This window comes from Sturnira hondurensis, unplaced genomic scaffold (genome assembly GCF_014824575.4).
Source record: "Sturnira hondurensis isolate 20B ecotype Veracruz unplaced genomic scaffold, ASM1482457v3 Scaffold0011253, whole genome shotgun sequence".
Taxonomy (NCBI): Eukaryota; Metazoa; Chordata; class Mammalia; order Chiroptera; family Phyllostomidae; genus Sturnira; species Sturnira hondurensis.
In genome coordinates this window covers 3,697,564-3,714,197 of record NW_028083884.1, presented here as the reverse complement: position 1 = coordinate 3,714,197, position 16,634 = coordinate 3,697,564, and the positions used below count along the sequence as shown (strand labels likewise).

The following is a 16,634-nucleotide window of genomic DNA, read 5'->3' as shown; positions in this document are numbered from 1 at the left end:
CTCCGGGACGCTCTCCAGGAAATAAAGGGAATAGGTACGATGGGCAGATGGAAAAAGAGGTTCATTTTCCAATTACATCCTGCAAATTTAGTTAAGGCAATTAGGTAAGAGAGTTAAAAAAATTCAAGCTTGACTCTAGGAATGTACTTCTTTAAATGGCACAAATATTTTGAAACAGAAATAGAGAAGAAAACATGAATCTGCATGTTAGACAGATCTGCAATTAAGAATGATACAGACTTCATTACAATGTAAATAACAGATCAATCAGGGAAGACTTAACTCTAAACAGAACATAAATGTTATCAATTATTTATAAGTAAGGATGTAGTTCAATGAATGAAATGAAAACAGTGATACAGCTGGATTGGGAAAAGGCAGAAGTGGAGGTGAGAAAGTGTCACTAAGGTAAATCCTCATCTGTCTTGGGAGGAAGTCCACCAAGAGACAATGTCCAAAGCTGTTGTATCAAGAACAGCTGGATGACATTGTTGAACAATACAGAGGTAACACCATGATTAATTAGAATAGTTAACATTCTTTGAGTACTTTCCATGTGAAAGGCTTTACATTTATTCATTCTCACAATAATTCTGCGATATACGTATTCTAATGAACCCCCATTGTGTAGATGCAGAAACTGAGACACACGGAGGTTACATAATTTGCTCCAGGTTACACAGCTGTACATGGGAGAGCCACAGTAAGAATGGCAGTGTGGGTCCAGAATCTGTGTTCTTAGTCGCTGCCTCTGAAAAGCTGTTTGAAATAGAAATAGTTATCATACAAATGGTTGCTTTTAAAGACTGTGATTTAGGGGAGGAAAGCAGAGGGTTTAAAAATAACTGCTGATTTTCATTTTAAGTCCTTCTGTAATATTTGATTTTTAAATCTGATTTTTAAATTATGTGCATTATTAACTAAAATGAAAAGAGAGACTATACCAAATTAAAGAGGATGTGAAGCTGCTAGTGCAGCTATTACAACTACTTTGAAAACTCCGCTGAAGTATCTAGTAAACCTGAGCAGATGCATAACCAACGATCCAACAATCCTACTCCTAGACATACCCGACAGAAATGTGGACAAATGCTCATGAAAAGGTTTGTGTAAGAATAGCCCTGCCTGAAACCTGCGTAATTTTGTTAACTAGTGCCACCCCAATAAAGAACATTCCTAACTGCACTAATCCAACTGCCCATCAATAACAGGTGGAATAAACTGAGGTACATTCACATGGAAATACTCTACAGCAAATATCATAAACCATATCTATACACAATGAATTTATCAACTGCATCTACACACAGTACACATGGGTCTCACAAATATATTATTAACTAAAGAAGCTAGAAAAACAATGGTACACACTGTAACACTCAATTTGTCTAAAGCTCGAAAAGAGGCAAAAAAAAAAAAAAAAAAAAAGGAAAAAACCCCAAAGCTTTGCTGGACAGAGTAATCTAGGTTGAAGGTCCTTGCTTTTCATTACTTTGAATACTTCTTGCCAGTCCCTTCTTGCCTACAAAGTTTCTTTTGAGAAATCAGCTGACAGTCTTACCAGAACTCCTTTGCAGGTAACTTGCTGCTTTTCTCCTGCTGCTTTTAAGATTCTCTCTTTACCTTTAACCTTTGGCATTTTAATTATGATGTGTCTTGGTGTGGGCCTCTTTGGGTCTCTCTTGTTTGGGACTTTTTGTGCTTCCTGGACTTGCATGTCTATTTCTTTCACCAAATTAGAGACATTTTCTTCCATTATGTTTTGAAATAAGTTTTCAATTTCTTGCTCTTTCCCTTCTCCCTGTCTCCCCTATGATTTGAATTTTGGCACATTTGAAGTTGTCCTAGAAGCTTCTTAGCCTACCCTTGTTTTTTTAAATTATTTTTTCTTTTTGCTGTTGTGATTGAATTTTTTCTTCCTTATGTTTCAAATAATTGATCTGATTCTCGGCTTCACCTACAGTAACAGTAGACTGTTGGCTCCCTGTAAATTTTTCTTATTTCACTTAATGTAACTAACCTTCATTTCTGCCTGCGTCTTTTGAATGCTCTTGTATACCAAATGAGTTCTCTGAGCATGCTAATAAGCAGTGTTTTACCTCTGCATTTGATAGACTGCTCATCTCCCCTTTGTTAAGTTCTTTTTCTGGAGTTTTGCTCTGTTCTTTCATTTGGGCCATATTTCTTTGTCTCCTCATTTTGGCAGCCTCCCTGTGTTTGTTTCTATGTATTAGGCAGAGCTGCTTTGATTCCCTGGCTTAGTGTGGCCTATTGTAGAAAAGCGTACTGGTAAGTTGGATAGAGCAGAGCCGTAGGTAATAGCCAAGGTGGGGCAATCTGTGTGAACTAGGTTGATGGAGTTTCTGATATTGTGTGGCTGCTCTGTGGCTCTGTGTGGGGTAGGTCTCAGAAATGAACAATGCCACTGCCTGGCCTCTGGAGTTTTGTTTAGAAGGAAGCTGTCGCCCGGCACTCGCCCGGATGCCAGACACTTCAGTATCTCCCCGTACGCCACCGGTGCACTTCCAGCTGCTGCTCTGGTGCTGGAGCCCAGAGGGAGTGAGTCTGTGTAGGTCCTAAGTCCATTGCAGGCCCTTTAAGAGGAGATGCCTGGGAATCCTGCAGTTTCTTACAGTGTCCCAACTCCTACTGATTTTTACAACCAGAAGTTATGGGGATTTATCTTCCTGGTGGAGGATCCCTAGGCTGGGTGGTCTGGTATGGGGCTGGGATCCCTTGCTTCCAAGGTATCCCCCCAACTTTTAGTTGTTTACTTCTCCCAATTTTTATCCATCACACGTGGATGTGAGACTGACCATTCCATGACTCTACCCCTCCTACCCATCTGGATTAATGTGACTTCTTCAATTCCTTGGTTGTCAGACTTCCACACAGTTCGATTATCTGATGATTCTGGGAGAAAGTCAGTTTTTAGTTTAGCTGCAATTTTTGCTGTGGTTGTGTGAGGAGGTGAGCTGCGTAATTACCTATGCCTCCATCTTGACTGGAGTCCGGCACCAGAATCTTCTTTGTAACATCTAAAATACATTTTTGTTCCAAGATGTTTTTTCAAGACTGCTCTATAAGCACCCTGAATGCCAGCTGGTGACAATTCCATCACATGGCAGCAGAAAAACGGTTTGCAAACAGTGTGATCTCTAGGAAAGAAGGTTTACTACAAACCCAATATAAAAATAGCCAGAGGTCTAAATCTACTCTTGACTTCGGGATGGGCCAAGTATTAAATCTGCTAGAGTTTTCGGCTCAGTAAAAGGGAAAACTCTCTAACAATCAGAGCTAGTCAAAAAAGAACACAGCTATCTCATTGCACCACACGCCTTCTATCTCTAGAAATATTCAGGCAGAGGCTGGATGAGGCTTTGTCAAGGAGGAAAGGTGTTGTGAAAAGAATGCAAAATTTAAAATTATACAAATATAGAGTACGGTTCCAATTCGCAGAGATGTGTTTCAAAATAATCCGGGAGGGGGGTGTGGGGAGAGACAGATGATCAAAAGTAGCCACAAGTTAATTATCTGCCTATGGATAATGGGAGTTCACTGAACTATTCTAACCTCGGAGTAAGTGTGAAACATTCCATAATGAAGAATTAGAAGAGGTTTGTTCTATATGCTAAAACCACCTGGGTTCTCTCTTCCTGTTTCTCTTCTACACTTTCCTGAGCAACATCATTTGCTCTTACTGTTTCTATAAGTTCCATATATTGATGCTTAAAAGTAAATTAAACAATTTTTCTTCAAACTTGTTCCTCCACTCCTGTTTTCTTTTACTGGCACCACCAATTTCATAACCACTAGGAAACCCGCAGTCGCCTTTTTGCTCGTCCGCACAACCAATGAGTTCTACCACCATCCCCTTATGATAATGTTGCTAAAATGTCCCTTCTCCTGTTCTTCTGTGTTCCCCATTGGCCTGGTTCAGGTTTTCATGATTAGTCAGAATGTTGTGATTTCTGAAATTCTGTTTCCTCTCCTTAAAAAGAGTATGTTTTAAACCCAAACCAAAAGCCTCTTTACTTTTTCTTTAATAAAAAGCTACCCTACATGACTGTCACCAAGATTTAGAGAGTTCACAGGTGTCAAGCACCTAGTAGAGCTCTTGGCACATGATGGCACACAAATCGTGATGTTCTTCGTTCTCAATGCCCAGCTTTTATCAAACCAATGTCCTCACTGAATTTCTGAAGACACTGCACAATAACCTGACTCTGTCCCTTTGCTATTTCTTCCCCCTGCACTGTATTTCCAGCCCATCTCCCTGTGTCTAAAGCTAAACTGTCCTTGAACAGAGCGCTCAGATGACATTTCCTCTCTTCATGAACTACACCTACTTGGGAGTAGGGACCAATCACAGTGAGCCACTCAGACACTGCAGTCTTATTTCTACAGGCCCAGGAATACAAGCACTACCTCCTGCCTAGGAAGCAAAGTAGAACAAGCAGCTACAAACAGGCCATTAGGAGTTTGTGTGGTTTCTGCCTTTTAGTCTCATGTAAGAAACTAGCAAACCTAAGTGTGCTCCAAATTCTCCTACACCAACTAGAGAAACTAGATAAATCAGGGGATCATTTTCAAAATGTTTCTTCATTTATTGTGTTTCAGAGGCACCTCAGTATTCTTTAAAATAATGTGTCCCCTGTTGCATTTAAATATAAAAACAAAACCTCAATTAGCCGTATTTTATGGTGCCCATTGTATGTCCAGGACGGCACACTAATATGAAACAAGGTAGAACCTAGACTGAAAACAACGTGCAAGTGGTTCAAAGTGCTCTTAACTTTCTGCATGTACTGGTAAACCACGAGCCTAAATTTCAAATCTTCAATTTTACTGAAGACAAATTAGACGATTTTCAATCAGCATCACACTAGACAGACAATTTATACCAAGCTGCTCCACGATTACTAAAGTCAGTACTGCCCCACTATTTCTCCTGAGACTACCTGCTAACCACTCTGATCCCATGACTAGCCCCACGTGGTAAGCTCCTTTCCACTAATTCAAGTTCTATTTCAAAGTCACCTCATCTCTGTAACCTGTCTCCTCCCTCTACCAATGTGGTAATTACTTCCTCTTCTGGGTTCTAAAAGCACTTTATGTACATTTCTATTATGCCACAAACCGCCCTGTTTACATGTCTGTCTGTCTCTCTCTAGCTCTCCCCAGACCACCCCCCCCCCCCACTAAACTGTGAGACGCCCGAGGAAACACATGACAGGCAGTGCAGAACAGCAGTGAAAGGCAGGCCCCAGGAGCCAGGCAGCTGGGCTTGGAATCCTACTCTGCCACATGCCAGCAATGTGACCCTGAGCAAACCCTTGACTGTAAGTCTCAGTTTCCTCATATGCAAAATGAGGATAATAATTGCACCTCCACCTCACAGGACCATTATCAGGGTTACAGAAAAGAATAAAAAAGCCCTTAGCAGCCTTCTCTTCTCAGTTTCTTTCTGATAAGGCAATTTAAAGAAGTGTCAAGCACATAGGTTTTAGAGTCAGTACATGGTTTTGCATTTTGGTTCTGACACCTACTATCTTGAGACCCTGGGCAATCGACTGTAACTTGGAAAGCCCCAGGGTCTTCATCAGTAGAAGACAGTTATTGTAAGGATTGATGAGAAAGTTCATGTAAGCGTTTGGCACAGTGAGGTGCTCTAGAAACATTTCCTATCACACTTTCTATTTATCTATTTAAGGCTCATCTGCTAGACACATGTTGGACGGCAAATGTCTTCCCTTCCGTAAGAATCATTTCAGAACTCAGCATTCCCCACACATGATGTTCAAGGTCATAGCTGTTTGTCTTCCTCAGATTTCAGCCTCCACATGGCCATAATTTCAGCCACCATACTAATTGGTTTTTTTCAAAATTGTGTCCTTTGTAAGGATATCAAATTAACAATAGGCAGTGTGCCTCCCTACCCTAAGTATCAGCTTTCTGCTTCTGCGTCATTGAGCTTTATAACCAAGGCTTACGTTAAGCAGAATATATTAAGAAACTGACTTACAGAAACCAATGGAGAAATGTTCTATTTATGGAATTTCTTGGTGCTCAATAGACTGACAAAGTCCATACTTGGGAAGATTACTTTAATTTCTGTACTCCTACGGAGAAAAAAAGTGCTCTGGAATACTTATAAAACTAAGAACAAGGATAACAGAAAGCCTTACAAAAAGCTTTACCCCCACTCTTCCATACAGCCTCTACCTAACAAGAAATGTTCACTTTCATCCAAACTCCTGATTCTGCACAAAATAACCAATATCTAAAATGCCCCACAGTTTTCTGAAGTGGTTTTAGATGTACACAGAACAAAAGAGTGATAATAGAGGTCGCAGGTGCCTCATAATAGAACTCAATAGCTGGTGGCTCAACGGTGAGTGCATGTTAACTGATACCCAACGCACCAGAGATAAAGTATCAAATGAGTTGCTCAAGGAACCAAAGTAATCCTCTTGACCATGTCTGATAAATCTCCTATCATTTTATGATCATCAGGACCCATAATAAGAGGGTCCCTTACCATAGCCTATGATGAATTAAAATTCCCAGTTTTTGCAAAGCTTAAAAATAAATGGTAGGTGGGGACGAAAGCATGAGAAATGTCCTCAAATTGAAACTCCTATTCCTCCTTACCAGCTTCCCCAACACATGCCTTTAAACGAGAGAATATAAAAAGTACCACTTTATATGTTTCCAGCATACCTGTCAATTGAACCTTCCCATACATCCTTGAGTCTCATGATTCATAACAATGTACAGACTTGTCTTACATTACATAGGAAGAAACTAAAAATGAGGATTTTCAAGTGGCTTTCCACAATCACACAGTAAATGGTAACGTCAAAACTGCAACAATGCCTGTGCGCCTTACAAAAGCAATACTGTAAATCAGTTAGAAAGACTGTGTCTAATATCTACAAAAGCTGACTTAGCAAGTGAGGCAACAGGAGCACCTGCTTTCCATACGGTAAAAACAAGTCATCTTCAGGTCAGACTAGCAGTTCTCAAATGTTTTGCTCACAGAATCCCCGTATTTTTAGAAATTAGTAAGGACTCCAAAGACCTGTTCTTTATATGGGTTATATCTACTGATATTTATACTACATTAGAAATTAAAAATGACGACACTTTTAAATGTAAGAGTAACTCAAGCTCGCATTCCGTAGCCACTGGGGTGATAACGTCGCCACTGCATCACGAAACTCCTGGAGAGCTCCGTGGTACACGTGTGAGAGAACGAGAGGGAAAGAGGCAAGTGACATTGTTACATTAGTACGAGAACAGTTCTGACTGGTAGACACCCTGAGCCTAAGGGTCTTGGAGGTCCAGTAGAGTCACCAAGTCACACTTCGAAAACCACTGAGCTGGAGCGACGGCAATTCCTGAATTCTAAGATGTAACCCATTTTTCACTGCTAGATTAAAAACAAACCCCGAAGGAAGGGCTGTCTTATTGATTCCCCCTTAGCACTGTCTTTGCAGTGCACGGTGCCCTGGACAAAATTGGTATCAAACGCTTACTGAGTACATTAAATGCCTTTTGAAGTCTAGTGAATGAGGGAAGAGAAAACATCTTAAGTCAAAATTATTACTTCTCTATTATGGTAATGACAACGAATAATAAAGTTTATAATACAGAGGTCTGACCTTCTAAAGCCAGTTAGATGTATGGACAAAAACTCCATTCCAGGTATGAAGTAAGGAACAGTACAATACCTGAACGAGAGAACTGAGAAACGTTAATACTTAACTATCCAGCTTCTCATTTTTTTCTATCCAAATAAAAGCAGCAATGCTTCTTTTAAAGTATAAATGATTTTTACTTTATCTGTATTCTGCTTCTCTTAGTTTATAGTTACCTAATATCAGAATTTTTTACATGAAAATATTTAAAAAATGATTTGTACCGCATATTTGAGAAAAATCCTTGCATTAAACCTATGCAAAACTAACACAGAAGTACCTAATGCTACCTTACATTTACATAATTCTTTTCTCCAAGAACTTTAATAACTTTAGATTTTAGATTCAGTCTCAAAAATAACAAGTTGCATGAGTTGCCCAAGGATACACTAAAGCAACACATCAACAGTAACCCCAGAAATAAAATATAAACTCCTAATGATGCAGTCCTACTGTTTCAGGACAAGAGGCTGGGCTACTTTCAAGAGGAACCTGAAGAGCAGAGCATCCACCAGGCTCCAGCAATTACACCACAGTCCAGTCTAATAAACTTGTTGACTGACACAAATCTTGGAATAACTGAGTCCAAATTCTAACTCTCTAGTACTAAAAAAGTCAAATATTTTGAGCAATTTATCCAAATATTTTAAGTAAGCAATTTACTAAACCAACAGCTTATAATTTACATAAATTGTGTTCGTAGGCTTTATTACAGACCAAAACTGTTACAAATTTTCTCCTTATACTTCCTTAACCTCAAAAAGATCTGAACTAAATTCAATCTGTTTTATCTACTACTCTAGCATTAGTTTTAAAAAAAGACACATTTTGCTACAAACATATTTTAAATTCTTCCATGTCAAGAGTTTGTAATTCTAGTCCTGATTCAAATCTAAAGTTAAATACTAAGAATAAGCTTTTCAAATATTAAAATAGACCAGACATCACCTCGCCTAAATTTTACAGAAAATAATATTATACTTAACAATGGTGAGAATTACTCTTTACCCTTCAACAAGTAAGTCAAATTTCTGAAGCAAAGAATTAATTGATCAATTCATTATTTACCATCTAAATGTTTTAAATGCCTAAATCATAATAATTGAAAGCAGCTTTAAGAAAACCTAACTTGCACCCTGGCCTGGAGGCTCAGCCGGTTGGGGTACCATCCAGTACACCAAAAGGTTGCAGGTTCAATCCCTGGTCAGGGCACACACCTAGGTTTCGGGTTCAATCCCAGTCAGGGGGCAAAGGGGATGCAACAAATGGATGTTTCTCTCACCAACCCCCTTCCTCTCTCTGCGTCTCTTCCTCCCTCTTTCTCTCTTTTCCTCCCTATCACATCCTCAGGTGAAGGTTAAAAAAAAACAAAAACAACTTGCAGTAAGTAAAACCAGCAAATAAGTCGGAATGTGTTTAGGTGTACTGAGGAACCTAAGACCTCAAAATATACAACACATGGTAATGACGTGGCTGCCTTCACAGAGACACTGTCCCTCCTCTTCCCGTTTCTCACAAAACTGAAGATCTTAAGTATATCCAAATGTGCCCTGACTGGTGTGGCTCAGCCTGCAAACTAGACGGCCATTGGTTTCTGGTCAGGGCACACGTGTGGGTGTGGGGCCAGGTCTCCTGTTGCGGGCATGTGACAGGCAACTAATCTATGTTTCTCTTGCAAATCAATGTTTCTTTCCCCCTTTTTCTCAATCCCTTCCCCTTTCTCTAAAAATAAATAAATAAAATCTTTAGATACATACATACATATATATATATATATATATCTTCATCCAAATGCCCATTTAATGAGCTTTAATTATTGTTTGTTTTCTCCACAAAGACTGACCATCTTGAGAGCATGAACTGGTTATAACCATTTTTATCTCCTTCACCAGACCCACCACCACACCAGGTACTGGTAGTCTTCAGGAAGTAACTAACGAAAATAAGTGACTTTTTAAAACAACTTATTCAGCTCTAAGACAATGATCTTTCCATTCTTTTCATACAGATATTCATCTGAGCAGTAGTATAAGAAAAACCATAACAGATAAAAATTAGCTACTACTGCATTGCATCCTTGCTACAGAACAGCGAGAATGACACACTATGTCTTTGTGTGACTCTCCCAAATAGTTCTTAATACTGGAAAGTAAAACCACAATTCCTACAATAAGCAAAAAATTGTAGCAGCTATTTTAAAGTAGTTTCCAGCCTAAGACACCTTTTAAGGTTGCCCATATATAGAAAGAAAAGTATGAAAGAGTAAGTGAATAAATATAGTATACATATATTACACTTTACAAATGACTTTGTCAGCTCCCAGCAAATTTACTTGGAAAGTTTTTAAGAAAATATGGATTACTCAAAACCATCTTTATCTTAAGTAATTAGTAAAATAGAAAAGCGATAATTAAGAAAAAATGTTGTATCTCCCCATCTCAGAAGACCAAAGAAGACATAATCCAATTGCAAGTCACATTATAGAATACGCGGCTTTCCAGACCACACCTAATTTAGTTCTCTGAAATAAATGCTATATTTAGAGATTTAAATATAAATATGAAAAAAGCTCTATCTAATTAAATACTAAAAGCCTTGACCTTACCTTAGTCAGGACAGTGGTCCTCCTCCATTTTTAATCATGAAGCATATTTTAAAGTTCCACAAATACTTAGCAGACTATTTTTAGGAGTAATAAAATACTGAAAACAAGAGTCATTTTCAGAAGACATTCCATGAGCCTGAAAACTGGTGTTTTCCCCAAATATTTGTTCTATACTCATTCATTAAATTCAAATACTGTCAATAGTAGATGTACCCCTCCCCACCTTATTTGTAGATCAGAGAAGTAAATGAAAAGCAGTCATTATCTACATACCGTACGTACTGCAGAGAAATGGAAAATGTTTCAAGGTATCTAAAAATATTTCTGGCAGAGTAATTTTAAAAAATTTAACATTATACTGATAATGTCTTTTATAAAATAAATTGTTCGGTGGAAGTCTCTTTGAAAATATAATGTTTGAAGACAGGTAAAAATTATCACCCTCTACTATTGCTACTAACTCACCTAATTTTCCTCCTGTTTAAATGGCGAGCATTTAGTGAGGGTCTCAAGTTCACAGGAAGACGGGCCAGGCAAGTAGCATCAGGAAGTGTAACCATAAACTATGAGTAAAAGCTTCCTGCAGCTGTTACTAGACTCCATCTCCCCATCCTGTTACTGCTATGAGGAATGCAACCCTAGTGCCCCAAGACCTTCCAATTTTTCCCTAAGAGAATCCAGAGAGCTAACCCACGCAAAGTCTTCCATGTTTAAATGTCGGCAATTAAGAAACAAATCAATAATAAAACACAATGCAGGCCAAATAAAATGTGCCTGCAAACTGGATTTGGCCTTATAATATGTAAGGCCAGGTGCACAGCAATAATATTCTAGGACAAGAAACCTCAGTAAGAATCTCAAGTATCTGTGTCCCAGACCTTGACCACCCCAGGACTATTATACTCAGATTTCATGTTAAAGATGGATTCTCCATGTAGTCAAGAACATTAGTGGTATCTTTCTCTCTTGAAGACTAATTTTGGGGTTAATTTTTAAAAAATACTACCTTTTTTCCCTTGAATCTTTATGGACACTTTATTCACATGGTGGGTTATGTGATTTTTAAACACCATCTTAACATCTCATCTCAAGCTGACCTTTTTACAAGGAGAAGAAAGGGTACATACAGGGTTTGGGAAAAAGGTTATTAGACAAGAGTTGCAGTTAAAATACTATTGTAATTTACTATTTTAAAACATACATTCAAAAGAAGAAATCAAAACAATACGAAGGTGGCTACATTTAGAATTATATTAGTAACATTCGTATTATAATATCTAGAAAATTTATACATACTAAAATTCTTTTTAAAAAAATACAATGTTTTATGAACTGTGTTGGTTGGTTGGTTAAAACGAGTGTCAATCAGCTGGGTCCTTAGAAAGCGACCACTTGAGCCCCTTCACATCTCTATATGGGACACCAGGAACCGGCATCCTGATGGCCACCTTCACCTTAGTAACACGAAGGTGGAAAGCCAAATGAAGGAGGGAAGAGGTGACAACCATGTTAATTGGCAAGATATTTCTATTATATAGTAACAGTGTCAAAGGATCCTAGGACTTGATACAATTTTCTTTACTACTTTAGCTCTACTACATAAATTAGGTGGCTAAGAGGAATAAACTAGCGAGACCTTCTGTCTGGGAACAAAATCTGTTGGATTAAAAAGAGATGCTATGTGGGGCAGCACCCAAAGATTTAACCCCTTAAGAACAACGTGGTTTAGTTCAACAGAAAGGTAGCCTGGCTTTAACAGAGCAGGATCTCACCACCAGACAGCTGTGTGACTTCAAGCAAATTATTTAACTACTCTGAACACTATTCCCTCATCTTTTTTTAAAAAAAGGATAAACACTACTTTAATTCTCATTATGAGAATTGTGATATATCTTAAATGTTTTAATTCATTCTCTTAGCTGAAACTTGAATCTGCTCCACAATATCAGTAGTTCAAAACACTTCTGGTTTGACCTGGCTGGTGTGGCTCTGTGGATTGAGTATCAGCCTGTGAATCAAAGGGTCGATTCCGAGTCACTACACATGCCTGGGCTGCAGGACAGGTCCACGTTGCAGGGTGTGCAAAAGGCAACCATACACTGATGTTTCTTCTTTCCCTCTCTAATCTCCCTCCCTTCCCCTCTCTCTAAAAATAAATAAATAAAATCTTTTAAAAAACCCACTTCTGGTAGAACAGCTACACAGACAAGAGAACGCAACACTTTCTGACAGTCCTTTTCATCTGCACACTTCTGTCATTTTCTTTTACTAAACTAAAATTAGCTTTCTAGTTACTTCAACCCCATCAATCACGTTCTAGTTTAAATCTTATTAAGTAAAGCTAATTCAAATCTTACTAAGCTCTGAGCTCCCACAAAGGTTGAGGCTGTTCAGTATTGAAGCCCCAACACCTAGAACAATAAGCACATAGTAGGTATACAATATTTACAGATTGAGTGATACATATTTTGTGCAGTATTTACTAATTGACCATTGAAATGCCTTCTAATATAAAGAACACATGTGTCTACATTTCTGGATGTGATCATTTGATGTTTAAGGTTTAAAAATTGAAATATACATAACCAAATGCACGCTGTTTTTTAAATCCATCCAGATAATGTAAGTGAAAGCAATTTAGTTGTATTTTAAATGGTGATCATGTTCAATGACAGATGATAAAGTTCCTTCAAAGCAATAGACTACTGATGGCTTCCTAACTCCCATTCATAGTTTCCTTCAGATTTAACTGAATTCTGAGTCTGAGTTTTTAAAGACCCTCATAATGGCATGTAATTTCACTGCCACTGTGACTATTCTGTGAATATTCTCCAAATAATAAATCAAATTTTATTATCTGGAAGTTACCCAGGAAATATCAGAATCGAAGTTGTGACAGAATATCCAAATCTCTAACTTTTCTCATGACTTTCTTAGCAACACACAGCTATAAACCTCTTACTGAACGAACACTAGAAATCACTCATAATTTAGTCACTTATGTGTGTTCCAAAGCCCAGAGAGCAGGTTCCATAAACCACATTCTACTGCACAGAGCATGAAAGCAAACTGTGAACCACCATCCCCTAAAAACCTACGGAAATATTTCCATTATAAAGTAAACCTCTCCTGCCACCTCGCAGTTTTAGTTTTAAGCTGTTACTCTGGGCTGTTAGCCTAAACAAAGCATAACTGGTAAGGTCAACCTGCTACATACACAAGTCAATAATCCACCCCAAACCTCAACTATTTCTGGATTATCTGGGTCACTGATGCTTGAGACTGACAGAAAATTAGTGATCTCCACGGAAAGAGGCAACTTCCACTAATGAGCACTAGGCAAGGCAAACACCAGATTGACATAATTTTATAATAAAGGACAAAACCCAAAAGAGTCAAATATCTTAATGAACACAAAATTAAAGGGCAGAAAGTGAAATCAAATATTCAGGCATTTTAGAAGAAACAGCTATGTTCAACCCTTTCTACTCCAACGATCCTTCCCAGACCAAAGTCTGGTCCCACAAAACTTCCTTTTCCCTTCCACTTCTACGAAACACATGCACACACAAAACAAACAAACAAACAAACAAAACAAAAAACCTTGTACATTAATCAAATCAGTATACTACATAAAATTAAGCCACCAGATACAGGAGGGCTTTCCAAAGTTGAAATCACTACCTATCCTTAAGATACCCTCTGCAGGGTAACCTCAGAGAGAAGCTCACAGGCACAGGGAGCTGACCAGGAGGGGCACGGTGCGGGTCCGTGCCACGGAACCCACCCCAGAAGGGCAGGTGTCATTAACACAAAATGGACAGAGAAGGACAGTAAGTTTTCCAACTCGTTTACAACTGGCCGAAGAGAAGTATTCCTTTACAACAGCTGTCACAGCAAAAGTGGCCTGCAGTTGCAAAATCCAACAGCCCGGGGCTACCAGCGCATTCTTCCTGCACGCGAAGCGTTCAGGAACAATTTCTCAACGTGGCTAAGGTGATGCTGCAAAGTGCCCTTGATGCGGCAACCACAGAGTTTCTCAACACCCCAGAGCCGACTCCTGGGCATTAGGGCGGGCTTCCCTCCCCCTTTCAGTGTGCTGCTTCTGCCCACACCGAAGCGCCTTAGGTGCTCAAAACACGCGAAAAGGTTCCTGGCTCCATTCGATGCCCTTCGGAAGAAAAGGTGTGCGCCACTGGCCTTTATCTAAGACCCTGTGCACGCCTGGGAAGATCCCTGGAAAGGGGGGGACTCCCAACCCCACGCAAGCAGCAGCCTCCAGCCCAAACCCGGATGCCCGGCAGCTAGGCCCCCGCACCTGTGGGATACCTTCCCCCCTCGCCAGCCTCTCACCTGATCTTATAGCTGGGGAGGGTGTGCTTGCGCTTGATGACTTTCTTGAGCTGATTAACGATGATGGAGGTGAGCTGGGGCATGGGCCGCCCTTCAAACTGGGAGCGCACCTCGAAGTCGATTAGCGGGTCCTCCACGAAGGAGAAGAACCAGTGGGTGAACGGCACGCGGGTGAGGACGAAGCGCAGCCTCCCCACCACGCGGGACAGCTTGACGAACAGGTACGCGGACTTGCCGAAGACCAAGTCCACGTCGATGGCCAGGTGGAAACCCCCGTTGTATTCCACCTCCGCCTCGAAGGCCAGCTCCTCCGGGGAGGTGGCGGGCAGCGCCTCTCCCTCGGGGCCGTCGGGCTCCCCGGTGGCGGAGGGCACCACGGGCCGGAGGAGCCGGATGGTCTTAATGAAGGGCACGGTCTCGCCCAGGAACACGTCCCGCAGGCTCAGCCCCTCCAGCAGGCGCCCGGCCGTCTTGGTCTGCAGCAGCTCCTCGAACTCCACCTTGATCTTCTTGGTGACCCAGCGGCGGGCCAGTGCGGTGTCCCGCAGCTCCCGGAACAGGAACAGGATGATGGCGTTAAGGAAGTAGCAGGTTTCCCGCGTCGGCGGGGCCGGGGTCTCCGGGGTCGGGGTGGCGCCGCCCTCGGGGGGCCCGCCGGAGGGCTCCTCGGCCCCGCCACCGCCATAGAGGTACTCCCGCAGGGCCAGGCCCGGCACCGGCCTGAGGTAGCGGAAGCCGTCGCGCGCGCGGGCGGCCTCGTCCGGCGGCGGCTCGGGCTGTCTGCGGTAAAGCAGCAGGAACTGGGTGAGGAGCGTGAGGAAGGAGCCCAGCACTGCCGAGGCCAGGATCATGAGCAGCAGCCCCATCCCGCCACCGTCTCCGCCCGGACGGCCCCGGCAGCTGCTCCCGCGCGCACAGCGCGGCTTTCTTCACGCCGCCGCCCCCGCTGCCTCCATCTTGAGGACATCGGGCGGCGGGGACGGGGCGAGAAGCTCCCTGGGCCGCGTCCCACGGTTCGGGTCCGCGTCTTGCGACGCCCGAGCCTGAGACGGCCCGCGGGTCCCCAGACGCTCCGGGAGGCGGCAGCTTTGGCCAGGACTGCCGCGGGGGCGGGAGGGGCGGGACGGCGCGTCTCCTCGGCCTTTGCTCATTGGATGAATGACGCGTGACGTTGAGAGCGTACTCGCTCCCGGCGGTGTCGCCTGGCAGCAGGCGCCGGGGCGCGCGTACGTGGGCCCTTTCCTCCTCCTTCGCCCTTCGAGCCCCGCCCCCCACACCAACATTCCTTTCCCCCGCGATCCACGTGGCTGTCACTTCTGAAGCCACTGTCGAAATCAGAAAGGATAACTGGGGCCACCGGTTGGAGGATAAGAAGGCCCGGAGGAGATGGCGTGGCGCCTGGTCGATCCTGGTCATCCCGTTATATTCTACTGCGCCCATCCCCCCGTCTTTGGCCGCGGTTCCTGGCGGTTACCTCTGCTGCAGTGTGATTCTTCCACTCGCGTCCCTGAGATGTATGCTGGCGGGTATCTCCCTGCAGGGCAGTGCCACAGAGACTCAGAACTGGCTATTCGGAGACTTCCTAAACCCAGGACAAGAGAAGACTTACTGCCTCATAGACCGCTGTCGCTGACCAACCATCCCACCAGCAGACGCTCTGCGTCTGCGAGGGTGGGCCCTGGGAGGGAGGGACAGAGAAAAACAGTTAAGATTTAAACAAGAAGGAAAGAAGTAAAAGAGCTGGGACAGGGAGGGTGAGTGAGATGAATTTGCCAGATGATTGGAAGATGGATAGTGGTTCTCTGTCAAGCCCCTGCAGTGGGATATGCCCCCTGTGTATTACCACCTTTAGTCCACCCATGAGGCAATTTTGGTTAGCCCCACTCGTTTTACAGATACCAACACTGCCGCTCAGAGGCAAAGTTGCCTGGGGTGACGCAGTGCAGCCTGGTTTGTCCAACACTAAATAAACC

At 42.1% G+C, this 16,634-nt stretch overlaps 1 protein-coding gene across 1 annotated transcript in view; it reads right to left on the bottom strand.

The window, feature by feature from the left end:
• PDZD8 (PDZ domain containing 8) overlaps positions 1-16,634 on the bottom strand; it is a 65,816-nt gene extending 49,182 nt beyond the window's left edge. Inside the window, exon 1 of the mRNA XM_037059673.1 lies at positions 14,662-16,634. Within this exon, the coding sequence (XP_036915568.1) occupies positions 14,662-15,527 (866 nt within the window). The 5' untranslated portion in view covers positions 15,528-16,634. The remainder of the gene's footprint in view (positions 1-14,661) is intronic.